Source organism: Pristis pectinata, chromosome 10 (genome assembly GCF_009764475.1).
Source record: "Pristis pectinata isolate sPriPec2 chromosome 10, sPriPec2.1.pri, whole genome shotgun sequence".
NCBI lineage: Eukaryota > Metazoa > Chordata > Chondrichthyes > Rhinopristiformes > Pristidae > Pristis > Pristis pectinata.
Genome location: NC_067414.1, coordinates 49,855,073 through 49,869,498, shown reverse-complemented (window position 1 = coordinate 49,869,498; position 14,426 = coordinate 49,855,073). Strand labels below are relative to the sequence as shown.

General features: G+C 39.4%; 1 protein-coding gene across 2 annotated transcripts in view; it reads left to right on the top strand.

Moving 5' to 3' along the window:
- Positions 1–14,426, top strand: part of ptprk (protein tyrosine phosphatase receptor type K) — a 467,398-nt gene that overhangs the window by 339,008 nt on the left and 113,964 nt on the right. For both annotated transcript variants that reach the window (XM_052025063.1, XM_052025062.1), the window contains exon 9: positions 10,898–11,007. In XM_052025063.1, the coding sequence (XP_051881023.1) occupies positions 10,898–11,007 (110 nt within the window). The remainder of the gene's footprint in view (positions 1–10,897; positions 11,008–14,426) is intronic.

Here is a 14,426-nt window from a genome sequence, read left to right as displayed (position 1 = left end):
CACATCTCATTGCTGACTTCCTTCAAACCATCCACTATCAAAGTCAATGTTTTAATTTATTCGTGTCTCTCCATTATCTCACCCATCTACATGTTGCCACTTTCTCTCATCTTAAAAATCTCCAAGCACTCTATTCCTTCATACGTGCCTCCTTAGCTGTACCAAAATGACTCTGTCCCACCATTGGCCTCCAGCAGTTTGTAATTTGCATTGTGCTGGTTTTCATTTAAGATTATTGGCTTACTTCAGAAACTGGGTGACTACATTGACTCACTCAATGAACACTTTCTCTCACAAAAGGACAATGGAAACTAATTTGAATGCATGGCCTACTATTTTCATGATTTGTAATTTGTGTTTATAAAGCCACGATAACACAATGCAAAGCAACAATTGGGGATGCACATTGGTTCTACTGAAAATTTCAATTATACTTTTATAGAATTTGAAACAGTGGTGCATTATAATTTATTCCCCTACCAATCAGATCGGTTACATGATGTTCCATCACTACAAAATTATTGCTGCATTTTTTAAGTGTGTATTGATTAGAAAGAATTTTAAAGCAGCTTCTGGATTAAATTGTAACCAAGGTTTTCTCTGATACAAATTGCATAGATTTAGGCATTTGTTTCAGAAGGCTGCAAAGAAATGAAAATTTTGGTGACTGAGGAACGTTAGTGGATTGAGAGTATATATTGGTAACAAACATCAGTGCATTGCTATAAAATTCCTTTGCTGATTTCGTAGAAAGATTGGACCATCTATTTTAAAAGATTCAATGCTTCTATTGAAATGATCTACAAAAGAATTTTATGCTAATCTAATAATGAGTTTGTGATTAAACATGGACCCTGGAGCATGAAGAAAGTCAAAAGCAAAACTCAGCCCTCCCCTCCTTACATGGTATTCAATTTCATGCTGAGGTAAATCCAGTAGTTAGGATGCATTTAACAAAGAACCAGCATTTGGGACTCCATTTATTTTTTTAAATCTGCAGCTGATGCTTTGCCTATTGTGTAATTGTGGTGAATATACTCTCAAAACTAATTATTCTAACTAACATGCCAACCTTTAACAAAATGTCAATTTTTATCTGTCATAACAAAACTCTGAGATTTTGAATTGTGTCTTTTTATTATATCCATTGGAATTTCTTTTTTTTTAAAAATGGCCCTAGATTATTACTTAATTTGTAGTTCTTTCATTCCAGCATAAATTTGATTAAGAAATGCAGTTACACCACAATAACCATTTGTATCTATAAAAATTGCTATATTCCATTGTAGTATGAAATCTCCTTAATCCAACTATGGAATAATACAACTGAACCCTAACCTTATATGTAAGGTCATGCTTCATTTTACATGCTAAGCACATCTTCCGAACTCCCACTGCCCAGATACATACCTGCTACCCATTTATTTGGTTTCAGATACCAAAGCAAGAATTTACATAACAGATATTATTTGCACTTAGAAATAAGTTTAAATAACATCAATGAACTAAGTGCAAAATTAAAGAAGTGGAAATCAGAAGGAGTGACCCAAAGCTTTGGTGAATAAGCCTTCAGCTTTCTGGCCATTCTTATATAAACAGATTAAGATCTGTCTACTGCATCAACGTCTACCAAGGCAAAGCACATTATGCATTTCAGGTCTGCACGAACTTCTAATTAACTTCTGCTTTATAAATACCAAGGCTCTTGTTTACGATTGAAGCAACCTACTTAGTTATGCACTTTTTAAAACTGTAACTACCACCATTTAGCAGTCCTGATGTTGGAGTGCCCTTTGGTTTTTGTCTTGTGAGTTCTTGGCCCATATTAAAATGAAGCTACAATTATGCAGCTATTTCTATGTATGTGCCTCCCACATTGCTATACATTTTGTCAAAAGACAATGTACAACTTGGAAATGGGGCTGAATTACGCCAGTTATATCTCTGACACATTTCAGCCCTCGGTCTTCGATCTTTATTTGCAAACCTTGGGGAAAATTGGCCAGACATCAAGGTAAGTAGAAGTATGAAGTTCTCACTTGCAGTATAGTAGTTCCATGATCAGTTGCCTTTATGCATTGTAGAAACGTTTCACTTGATGATACATTTCAGTTAATTCATGGGGTATTATGTTTGATTCAGTGCTTAAGGTAATTCAGTTTTTCATACCATGGCACTCATTATTAACAAAGTGCATCTGTACATCACCTTTGCGGAACCTCATAAAACATTTGACTCACTTTGCCAGGTCTCAGCAGGTCTTCCACATCTTTAAAGTTGCAATTTGCAGCCAGCAGCTTGTTTAGTCAAGTATATGTCAAATATCGCCCCAATTGTCTGGCATATCCTGTTGTCACAAACCAGCAACAAAAGAAACACACTGAGCATGATTCAGTGTTAAAAACTATTTTATTAATCACTACTTATGATAATACGTAAAATAAAAGTTAAAAAAAATGTTAGTATGTTAGAATTCAAAAATGTTAAACCTCGAACGTTAACCCCAAAACTAAACTCTTCGTGTGTGTGTGTGACAAAGTCCAAAACTCCAAGTTCAGGAATGGTTCTTAAAGTTCAGTTCCGCAAGCCATAAGGTGAAACATGAGCAAGGGCTTCTTCAACAACCACCGTTGTCTGAAGATAAGACGTAGACGTAGAGAAACATAGAGAGAGTACATACGAAATCCAAATGTTCCGCGATGGAACCCAAACGACACTCCAGTGTTTACTCGGTAGTGACTTCCTCACCCCGAAAAGCATCCGAACCGTGGTCGTCCACACACAAATACCTGTTTCCTTCTACAGGTCAGCAACAAAGTGAACTCCACCGGATTACTTCCAACTTCCATACATGGATTTCAGTGGCAAACACAGTTATTGTTTCTCATCCATCGATAGAGAAAACAAGCAGGCTGGTGTCTCTCTCCCTTCTCTCTCTCTCTTTCCTTCTTCTTCTTCAACTTCTTCAACAACGTCATTACGTCCTTTATCTTCTATTGACGTAAGCACGCCCCACACACACATACACACACACTCTCTATCTTAAAGGGACTTTCACTGAGTCCATAACACCACAAACTTGAATCCGTCCATCCACCATTTCATTGCAAGAAGAGTTGCAGGTATTCTCAAAGGCTTCTCATTGGTAGACCTATTTTATCGACCATGCACTCTGCCTCTGCAACCAATCAGAATTCCTCCTTCCATTGCTTTATCTTATTCGGCAGTATCTTGCTGCAAAATCCAGCTGTGGACTTGCTTTTATTTGCTGCATTCTCTTTTTGTCCAATGAGGGAAAAAAAAACAAGTCTGCCATTTCTGGTTACCAGGCATGTGTCTACTGTGTGCTATGTCACTGGGGTTATATCGATCTAGTATTGAGCTGCACTGTCATTGGCAATCCTATCGTGGCTAAATCCAATAACATATAATTTTTCAAGCTTTGCCATACAGACTCTTTCTTTGACTGTGAACCACATACCACTGCTTAAAACCATGTCAGTGTTTCCAAGCCAACCACATTTTGAGGAAATACAATCTGCTTTCAGACACCTGTATTTTGCTGTACCCAGTTTTTCTTAATAACAAAGCTCTCTTTATCACATTCTGTGGGTTCTTGTTAAGTCATGTTGGAAGATGTTTTGAGCTATAAGCCTGCAGTGCTGTTGACTCCCACCTTAGGAACATACACTTGTCTTGATGTTGAATGTTACTTTTCATTGTCATGCTGATACATCTCATACAGTGGATACGTAAAATGGTTGGATCAGTGGAATGAGACATTTGGGAAGTTGAAGAATATAGTGAGTGAATTTTTTGGCAGAACTGTTAAAAAATAATGACTTTGGTCTCTTTAATGATCAGTAGCAATTAAGGTTTTGATTCACCCATGCCTTTCATAGCTGTTGGCCAACACAAGTGTTTGAGGCAATAGTAGAACTGAGAGGGAAGTAAGACTTTATCAATGAAGATTACCTAGATGGGGCTGCACAATAGTGTGGTTTGTTGGTTCATAAAGAGACAATAGTTACTAATTACTACCATATATTGGTTATTCAAAACACTGGTTATGTGTTGCATGCTTATTTCCAATTCTCATTGGTCAGGCAAGCAAACAGCAGCTTTGTTCTGTAGTTAGTTCTTGCAGGGAACAGCAGGGTCTTTGGTCATTCTTTTGAGCCAATCAAAGTGTTCAGCAAAGGCAGACCAAGGTTAGTATTTGTTCCACCTGGGATGACCTTTCATGTCCTTTCTGTGTGACAAATAGCAGTTGTGTGTCAGAAGTGACTGTCTCCAACCAGAAAGACTAACTTGCTACCCTTGACAAAAGCACTGTTGTTGTCTAGTCTTCCACCGTCAATATCCTGAAGGTCAACAGGATCAGCCATTTAAATAATGTGGCCACTGGAGCAGGTTAGAGGCTGGTATTCTGTGGCCTGACTTACCTTCTGATACCCTAAAGCTTTTCCAGCATCTGCAAAGCACACATCAGGGATAGAAGATTCTCCACTAACCTGGATGAGCACAGCTCCAGCAACTCTCAAGTAGCTCAACACCGTTCAGGACAAAACCACCTGCTTGAATGCCATTCCCCCTACCATCCTAAACATTCTTTCCCTCCAGCACCAGCTACAGTGTGTACCATCTGCAAAATACAGTACGCCCATGCAACTAAAACCTGAAACCTGTGACCTTAACCACCAAAAGGTCCACAGGCACATGGGAACACCTCCACATGCAGGTGGATCTCCACATTGCACACCATCCTGACTTGAAAGTATATTTTTTTTTTGTCCCTCGCTCTAAATCTTGGAATTCCATCTCCAACTGTTGGGAGTACCTTCACCAGAAGGATTGCAGTGGTTCAAGAAGGTAGCTCACCACCACTTCCTCAAGGGCGGTTAGGGGTGGGTCTGTAAGTGCTGGCTCCTTGCAAGTGACACTCAGATCCCAAAAAAAGGAAGTGAAAGGCAAATCGAGGCAATGCAGCTTGACTTTATTTGGATGTAGACACGAAGGGAAGCATGTATGTCAAGAGTAAAACCAGAGGCATCCAGGTGTGCAGAACATGCCCCCAGTTGCTTCCTTGGCAATACAAGTTGCTCTCAAACTTAGAGTGAAGGGAGATGGGCCTGAATAAAATTCATGCTCCATAAGCAGAAGATAGATCGCAGCCTGACCAGAAACAAAAGCAAACAATGTTGAAGGGGTTAAGGCACATTGAATCTGAGTACTTAAATTAGATGTTTTCCAGGCTCATGTCCAAATGCAGAGTGGAAAAGCTGACAGCAGGGACAAAGTGAAATCCTTGCATTTCAGTTTCTTGTTAAAAACAGAGATTGACAGAATATCCCGAAAAAGCTAATAAATCCAGAAATGAAAATACACTGAGGTGACTAATTAAGTTAAAATAATCATCTTGTTCAAAGACGCAGACAGTTTTTAAGTGGTGTGCTATCTTTCAGCTTTTGCAATATGTGAGCTGAGCCATGCTCTCTGTCAGGATGTTGATCCAGTTACCTAGAATAAAATTATTATTTGTGAGCTCTGCACATGATAAGATATAAACTTCCCATCTTTTTTGTTTATGAACTTCTTTAATGTTGGAGTAAAGTAGTTGCCCTGTGTCACTTCATTGAGGTGACTGCTCCTTATATGAGCCTGAATAGAAATGTATAACCATGAGTGCTATAAAAATTGAGCCTGATTCTGTCATGTACACAATGCATTTTCAGCAGGATTGAATGGAAAACACCAAGGAGCTTGAGCTCTTTCCATTGTGGTTTTCTTCCCTCTTATCTTGCTCGATCCCCACATCCCAAGCTTACTGAGACTAATTGTGCATTCCATTGCAGCCCTGTCCAATGTCTAGAAAACAACACAGGGTATATCAAACCAAGATCCACCTTTTCTCTTTGGCTCAGATATCCCACAAGGTACATTTATCCACTGAGCTGCCAAAGTTGCCCCTTTACAGACATATATTCATATTATGAATTTACAACCCCAAATCTTACACATGTGAATGTGCAGACCTCATGCTAATCAGCGTGCAATGTAAGTTTGAACAGTAATTCAAAATGTATATCTACGTTGCACCACTGTTAAAATTTCAGTCTGACCTCCTTCAGAGCAAACTGCAGCTTCTGAGCCATTTTATTAAAATGTACGACAGTTTATCAGGATATTCTGTTTCTTCTTAGGTTCCTCCCTGACAAGCACCCTTTGAATGCACTCTCATGCCTAAAAATATCAACCGCTAATTTATTTATTGTCTGATTCAGTCACCGAATATGATGCAAATATTTTAACCTGTGTGAACAATGAAGGTCTTGCAGCATACTCTCACATTAAACCTGTGTTTTATGTATATTTATATGTATATATTATGTCTGTAGCTTTAGTGTTGGATTTAACTCTAGACTGAATGAAAGTAAAAGAATTCAGTTTTACAGAGCAGAGTAAATTAAGTTGAGTTTTTAATTTGATTTTTAAATAAAAACTGTGCTGATAAAAAGACAAAATGCACAAAGTGAAACAGCCAAAACATAATGGGCCTATAATAATTTAAAATGTACTGTATAATAATTGCACATTGATTTTTGGTATCTAACTGTATAATATCTCTCAATAAACTTGGCATGATTATAAAACAATTAATGATCCTTCAAGGATCTCATTCTGGCTCCAGGACATCTGTTAGCAATTAAAAAAAACTACACTGCCAATCTACTTACTTGGTAAAGAAAGGGATTTCAAGCACTGGTTGAAACGAGGTTTTGACAATGTCTAAATAAGCTATTTCTCTGTCATGTCATCTATCTCATCACTTGACTTCAATAAGGTTCTTTTCCACATTTACATATACATGTCAGTGCACAGGTTAAGCAAATCAAGTTATAACCAATTTGACTAACTGCATCAAAAATAGAATTCTGAAAACGTTCTCCCGATGTGAACTCAACATGAAGTTTGATCATCACTCATCCCTATTAGTTTGATTTACAGCCTACTATTAGGAAAAGCTAGAACTGCAAGTCTTCTGTTTTAAATTAGAATGTGCTCTTCTATAAAGCTTAATAGATCCTCAAGATGTCAAATTAACAAATTTTCTGCTCTAATTCATTATTATGTAGGCAAATTCAATACGTTGTTTTCACACAACCAGGTCCCACAAACATTGAATGTGACATAACAGTTTGGCCTGATGCTAGTAATGTTGGTTGAGCATGATTGCTGGCCAATGCACCATAAAAACTTCCTTTTTAAATCATGTTGTGAAATTTGTTATACTCCTGAATATGGAGGCTGATCCTCAGTTGACTTTTCATCCAAAATGCAGTAGTAATACGTCAACTAAAATTTTGCGTTCAATCCTTTGAACCCACAGCCTTTTAAGTTGACAGTTCTCAATGTCACATTCTGAATTTGGTTGTAGCATGAATTGCATAGTATTAGAAGCTTTGAGAATTCTAGTCTGAAACGTTCAAGGAGAATCCCTGCAAACTTCATGCTGAAGCAAAACAGCATGCATTAGGACTAGATGAATTTAAACTGGGACTTCAAAGGTGTTGCCCTTGTTAAAAAACTAACGTAGATTGTAAAAAGCTAACGTAGATTGGTGGGTGATAAGGGAATTAAGGATTATGGAGCTTGGACAGGAAAATGGAGTTGAGAGCAAAGATCAGATCAAATGAATGATGGGGCTGAATGGTCTACACCTATTTATTATGTTATAGAAATTGTCTAATTAAGAATCAAGCAAATCTACTCACAGATCAAGGTCTTGGAATGGGTTTGGGTAATAGTGGAGGAGCTGGAGAAAACCAGAAGTACATGAAGTTGTGCAGATTTCCATTATTTTCTCCCAGGAGACCAAGTGGGGGAATTATTCTAAACCTGAATAAATGTCATTAGATTTATCTATGTATCACCTGGACAAATTAATCTTGTATAAATTTTAGCTTTGTTTTCTAACTTCAGCTAATTACAATGGTGTAATGAGCAGTAAAACTTTAACTGTTATTTTTTGTGATGGCACTTCAAATAGTTCATTGCTGTTTCTTTTTAATAAGTAAAGGCTGTTTACCTTACTTGGAATGAATGTTTAGACCCAAATCTTTTGTTCCCAGGAAGAGAGGTCCTGTGGGAGGAACTTGGTAGGTCAGTTCCCATGATATAAAAGGTACAGAAGTGACCTTTGCCCTGGAATTTCTAATGGAAAACATACTGCAAAAATATCATTGAGTTATTATTGGATTAAAATGCATTCCTCACTGTTGAAGTAAATGGTGTGTTGCCATGCATCAGTGCTGTTTGTTAGCCACAAATACCCAGAAGTCATTCATACTTGTGAAGCAAAGGCATTTTAAAGAATTGACACTCGTGAAAAAGATATAGCAAATATTTTTAAGTGTATTTTTTAAATGTTTACAGTGCTAATGCAGGGATCAGCATCAGATCCCAGGTCATAGCACAGCACAGAAACAGGCCCTTCAGCCCAGCTCTCCCATGGTAACCAAGATGCCCATCTGTTAGTCCCATTTTCCCACGTTTGACCCATATCTAGCCAAACCTTTCCTATCCATGTACCCATCCAAATGTCTGTTAAATGTTGTTATTGTACCTGCATCTATCACTTCCTCTCGCAGCTCATTCCATGTACGTACTATCCTTTGTGTGGAAAAAGTTGCCCCTCAGATTCCTGTTAAATCTCACCTTAAACATATGCCCTCTAGTTTTTGACCCCAATCCTGGGAAAAAGACTGGGTGCATTCACCCTATCTATGCCCCTCGTGATTTTATACACCTCTATAAGATCACCCCTCTGTCTCCTATGCTCCACAAAATAAAGTCCTAGACAATTCAGAAAGCTGGCCAAGTACATCTGTTAACAAAAGGTAGGACAAATCCAATCCAAATTTCAGTCTAAACTCAGCTATCAGTAGATTGATGGAAAATGCAACAGACATTGCTATCATGTGTCACTTACTCACCAAAAGTCTGCTCACTGATATCCAGTCTGGATTTGGCCAGGATTGCTTGGCACCAGACCTTTTTGGTCCAGACTCTTTGGTCCAGATTTGAACTCTGGTTCAAATCTGGACCAAAGAGCTAAATTCCAGAGATGAGGTGAGAGTGACTGCCCTTGTCATTAAAGCAACATTTGACCTGGTCTGGCATCAAGGAAAAATAAAGAGGATGCTGAGGGAACTCAGTGGGTCAGGTAGTATCAGTAGAGGGAAGTGGACAGTCAACGTTTTAGGTCAAGGCCCTTCATCTGGACTGAAAAGTAGAGGGAAGATAGCCTGTATAAAGAGGTGAGGAGAAGGGGTGGAGCAAGAGCTGGCAAGGGATAGGTGGATCCGGGTGAGGAGGGGTGATAGGCAGATGGAGAAATGAAGAGTGGAAATAGTGACAGAGGCTGGGAGGTGATAGGTGAAGGCAATAAATGGCTGCAGATTGGTAAGATTGAACTCAGTGGAAAACAGTTGCAATGGTTGGACAACTACCTCATACAATGGAGGATGGTTGTGTTCATTGGAAGCCAATCATCCCAGTCCCAGGACATCACTGCAGAAGTTCATCAAGGCAGTGTCCAGGACCAACCATATTCAGATGTTACATCAATGACCTTCTCTCCATCATAAGTCAAAAGTGGGCACAGTCAATTGCATTTGCTATTCCTCAACAAATGAAGCAGTCCCCATTTGCATACAGCAGGACTTCAGACGTGGGCTGATATTTGGCAGCAAACATTGTACTACAGACTTAGCAGGCAATAATCATCTTCAAAGAGAGAGAGTCTAATCACCTATCCTTGCACCTCAAAAATATTGCTATCTCTGTTTCTACATCGTAAACTTCCCTGAGGGTCACCATTAACTTAAAACTAAATTGAACTACCCATGTTATTACTGTGGCTACAAGAGCAATTTAGAGGCTGGGCCTCTTGTGGCAAGTGACTGAACTCCTGTCACATCAAATACTTTGCACTATTTACAAGGCACAAATGAGATATCTGTTGGCTTGATACAGTTCCAACAGCTTTCAAAAAGCTCAACATCATGCAGGACAAAGCTGCTTGCTTGTTTGCTCCCTCATCCACCACCCTAACATTTATTTCGTCCACCATCAGGGTACAGTAGCTGCAGTGTGTTCTGTCCACTGGATCCATTGCAGTTACTGGCCTAGACCACAGCAACAGTACCTTCCAAACCCGGGACCTTGACCATTAATTTGAGCTCCAGGGAAAGAAAAGGGGGCATTCGACTTATGGGGTTGCTCTGTTCAGAGCTGGCATAAATCCAAGGGAATGACTGGCCTCCTCTGTCATCATAAGTGAGAAAGAAGGATGGACAAGGGCAGCAAGCACATGGAAACACCATCACCTTCTGTTTCTCTTCAGTCACTCACCATCCTTACTTGGAAATATAATGCCAGCCTTCATCATCGCTGTCTCAATCCTGCGATGTCCTAATCAACAGTGGTGTGGGAGTACCTTCATCAGAAGGACGGGAACTCGTCAGTATTTTCTCAAGGGCAATTAAGTCAATGCCTAAAACCTGAAAAATGCATAAGCAAAAAAACAACTATCATGCAGTAATTTTACCAGCGTGCTGTGACATGTTGGTTTTAGGTTGCCTTTGCTATTTTAACATATGCAAAAGTGAACAATAATCTGTTGATGTTGTGTAATTACATTAATATTAGCAAATTTGTAATATAATTTTGTTTGTAAGTGTCAAACAGAAAATATTGATTTCAGTTGAAACTTTTTGAATTAAATGCATGTCCTCTGGAGATGAAATGCATAATATATGCTTTTTTCCATTGTGTTATTTATTTATTTACTGTATAATCTATATTAATGTATTTATGTATTTTTGCCTTGCAGTACCTGGTCCCATACCTAGTGATTCATTGAAAGGAACACCATTTGAAGACAAAATCTTCCTGCACTGGAGTGAACCAGTTGAAGCAAATGGTATCATCACACAATATGAGGTAGTGTAAATTTGGTGATTACTCAATGCTAATTTGATACTTGTACCCTTCCCTGAGACACACACATTACCTGACCATTGGGCAGACTTAATTTGCCCAATGTACACAAGCCTGTAAATATTTGGGTGTATGGGGTGTAGAATCCCAGGTGCTGTGGGTACCTGCACTCCGTGACCTACTGCCATCCAAAATCTTTCTTGCTCCAAAGGTCATAGAGAGATTCCATTGGGGGAATTTGCTATCTTCTCAGAGCCTCCTTTCCCATACAATTTGGTTCCCTCAGCTATTTCAGGTTAAGATTTGCAGCATGTTGCTTTGGACGTCAAATTAAAGGAAATGGTGTACTGTCTGGCCAGATTCTGCTCTAACTCCATCTACAAGTTTGCAGATGATACTACCGTTGTAGGCCGTATCTCAAACAGTGATGAATCGGAGTACAGGAAGGAGATTGAGAGCTTAGTGGAATGGTGTCATGACAACAACCTTTCCCTCAATGTCAACAAAACTAAAGAGCTGGTCATTGACTTCAGGAAAGGGGGCAGTGTACATACACCTGTCTACATCAATGGTGCTGAGGTCGAGAGCATTGACAGCTTCAAGTTCCTGGGAGTGAACATCACCAACAACCTGTCCTGGACAAACCACGTGGATGCCATGGCCAAGAAAGCTCACCAGTGCCTCTACTTCCTCAGGAGGCTAAAGAAATTCGGTTTGACCCCTTTGACTCTCACCAACTTTTACAGATGCACCATAGAAAGCATCCTATCAGGATGTATCATGGCTTGGTATGGCAACTGCAAGAAGCTGCAGAGAGTTGTGGACACAGCCCAGCGCATCACGGACACTAGTCTCCCCTCCTTGGACTCTGTCTTTACTTCTCATTGTCTTGGTGAAGCAGCCAGCATAATCAAAGACCCCACCCACCCAGGACATTCTCTGTTCTCTACTCTTCCATCGGGTAGAAGGTACAGGTGCCTGAGGGCACGTACCACCAGACTTAAGGACAGCTTCTACCCCACTGTGATAAGACTATTGAACAGTTCCCTTATACAATGAGATGGACTATGACCTCATGACCTCACAATCTACCTTGTTGTGACCTTGCACCTTATTGCACTGCACTTTCTCTGTAGCTGTGACACTTTACTCTGTACTGTTATTGTTTTTACCTGTACTACATCAATGCACTCTGTACTAACTTGATGTAACTGCACTGTGTAATGAATTGACCTGTAAGATCGGTTTGTAAGACAAGTTTTTCACTGTACCACGGTACAAATGACAATAATAAACCAATACCAATACCAATGTTGTGCCTCCTTGAGCACGTCCAAATGTGCCTCTCTGTGGAACTCCTGGATGGTCCACAATGATGGAAACAGCAAGGGAGGTGAATGTAAATAATTGTTATCCTCTTCTTTCCGTGGCACCTGGAATATTCTTCAAGTGTAACAGATAGGAACGTGGAGTTGTATCAAATTTTATTTTTAAAAACATAATAAATCTGAAGCCCTTCGGCTGATCCTCAGAATCGATGACGATCAGACATTTTACTATTTTCTGTTGGATAACAATGTTTTACCTAACTTTTGTTCCACTTGTCTTCTCAGAAAAAAACATTCTATGTGATATTTGTTTGCTGCAGAACTAGAAAGGAGATCATTGCTTTCCTGTGAGGATTAGTCTTTTTCAAATATTGGCAAAAGGCAGAAAAGCATTCCTACTAAACTGGACCAATCCCAAATCCTGGTTATTCAATTCAATTTACAGGAAGGATGTGGAGGCTTTGGAAAGGGTACAGAAGAGGTTTACCAGTATGTTGCCTGGATTAGAGGGCATGAGCTATAAGGAAAGGCTGGACAAACTTGGGTTGTTTTCTGGAGCGTCAGAGGGTGAGGGGAGGTATGATAGAAATTTATAAAATTATGAAAGGCATTGATGGGTAGATGGTAAGAATCTTTTTCCCAGGGTAGAAATGTCAAGTACTCGAGGACATGCATTTAAGGTGAGGGGGGAAAGTTTAAAGGAGACATGCGGGCAAATTTTTTACACAGAGAGCGGTAGGTGCCTGGAATGGGCTGCCAGGGGTAGTGGTGTAAGCAGATACGATAGTGATGTTTAAGAGGCCTTTAGATGGACACATGAATGTGCAGGGAATGGAGAAATATGTGCAGGCAGAAGAGATTTAGTTTATTTTGCGATTGTGTTCAGTGCAGACATGGTGGGCTGAAGAGCCTATTCCTGTGCTATACTGTTCTATGTTCTATGCATGCAAATAGCAATTTTTGCACTTCCAGAAAGTCAATGCCCATTTTACACAAGTCCTGTTGTTTATATTAAGTTCCCATTTTAACTCTACCTGATTCTGATTCCTGTATGTTTTTTCTCTGCACTAATTAGCAGCAGTTTTCGTGTTGCATTAACAAAAGCAGGGGGAGAAAAGCAACGTGGACATGTAGTCTCAATTTGCTCAATCCAACATTCTGGTTATGATCTGCAAGCAGAGGAAATTTTCAATTTGCATTTTTGTGAAATATGTTATCATCAGTGCAACTTTATTTCTCATGTTTGCCTATTTCCAACTTTATTCCGTTTATTATTTTAAACAAAGAACGTGGGAAATGTATTTCGATATGGCTGCTGATCAGTCAGAGAAAAAACCCAATGTATGGAATGACCAAAGCCATATTCTCAAAGAACAGTTGGGACATTAACCCCAATATGAAGCTAGCTTCCATCTGGCTTTTTTTAAGCTGAATGGCTTTCACATGTCTGCCTAAACCAAGAAACATCTCTCATTTTGAGCAAGAACAGAGATTGCTATAAACTCAGCAAGTTGGACAGCAGCTGTGGAGAGAATTGACATGCTAACATCTGTGAATGGCCCCATTTCTGATTAAACATCCACACGCTAGACACATTAACCTTAATGTCCTCTGTCCAGATGTTGCCAAAACTGCCAAATGATTCATTTTAACCATAATGTCGATTCTGTATTTTTAAATTTATATGACACAGAATTAGTTCAAGAGTTAGTGGGAGCTCTTAATACTGATCTGAGCCTTTTTGTGTGTGTGTGTGTGTGTGTGTGTGTGTGTGTGTGTGTGTGTGTGTGTGTGTGAGAGAGAGATAGGCTACAGAATAAAATTCTCACAATTGGAAAGTTAGCATGAGTTGACAACAGTTACTTTAAACTAAGTTAGTGTCAGAGCAACGTGAGGCATTCAGGGGTTCATTCGGACAGCAGAGTGACACAGAATTCAGTCCAGAGAAGTGCAAAGTAATGCATCTAGGGAGGTGCAGCAAAGAAAGGGAGCAGGTAACAACTAGGAAAAAAATATACTGAGAGTTGTGGCAGATGATTGCACATCCACAGAACCTTAAAGGCAGTAGACAGGTCAATAAAATGATTAAAAATT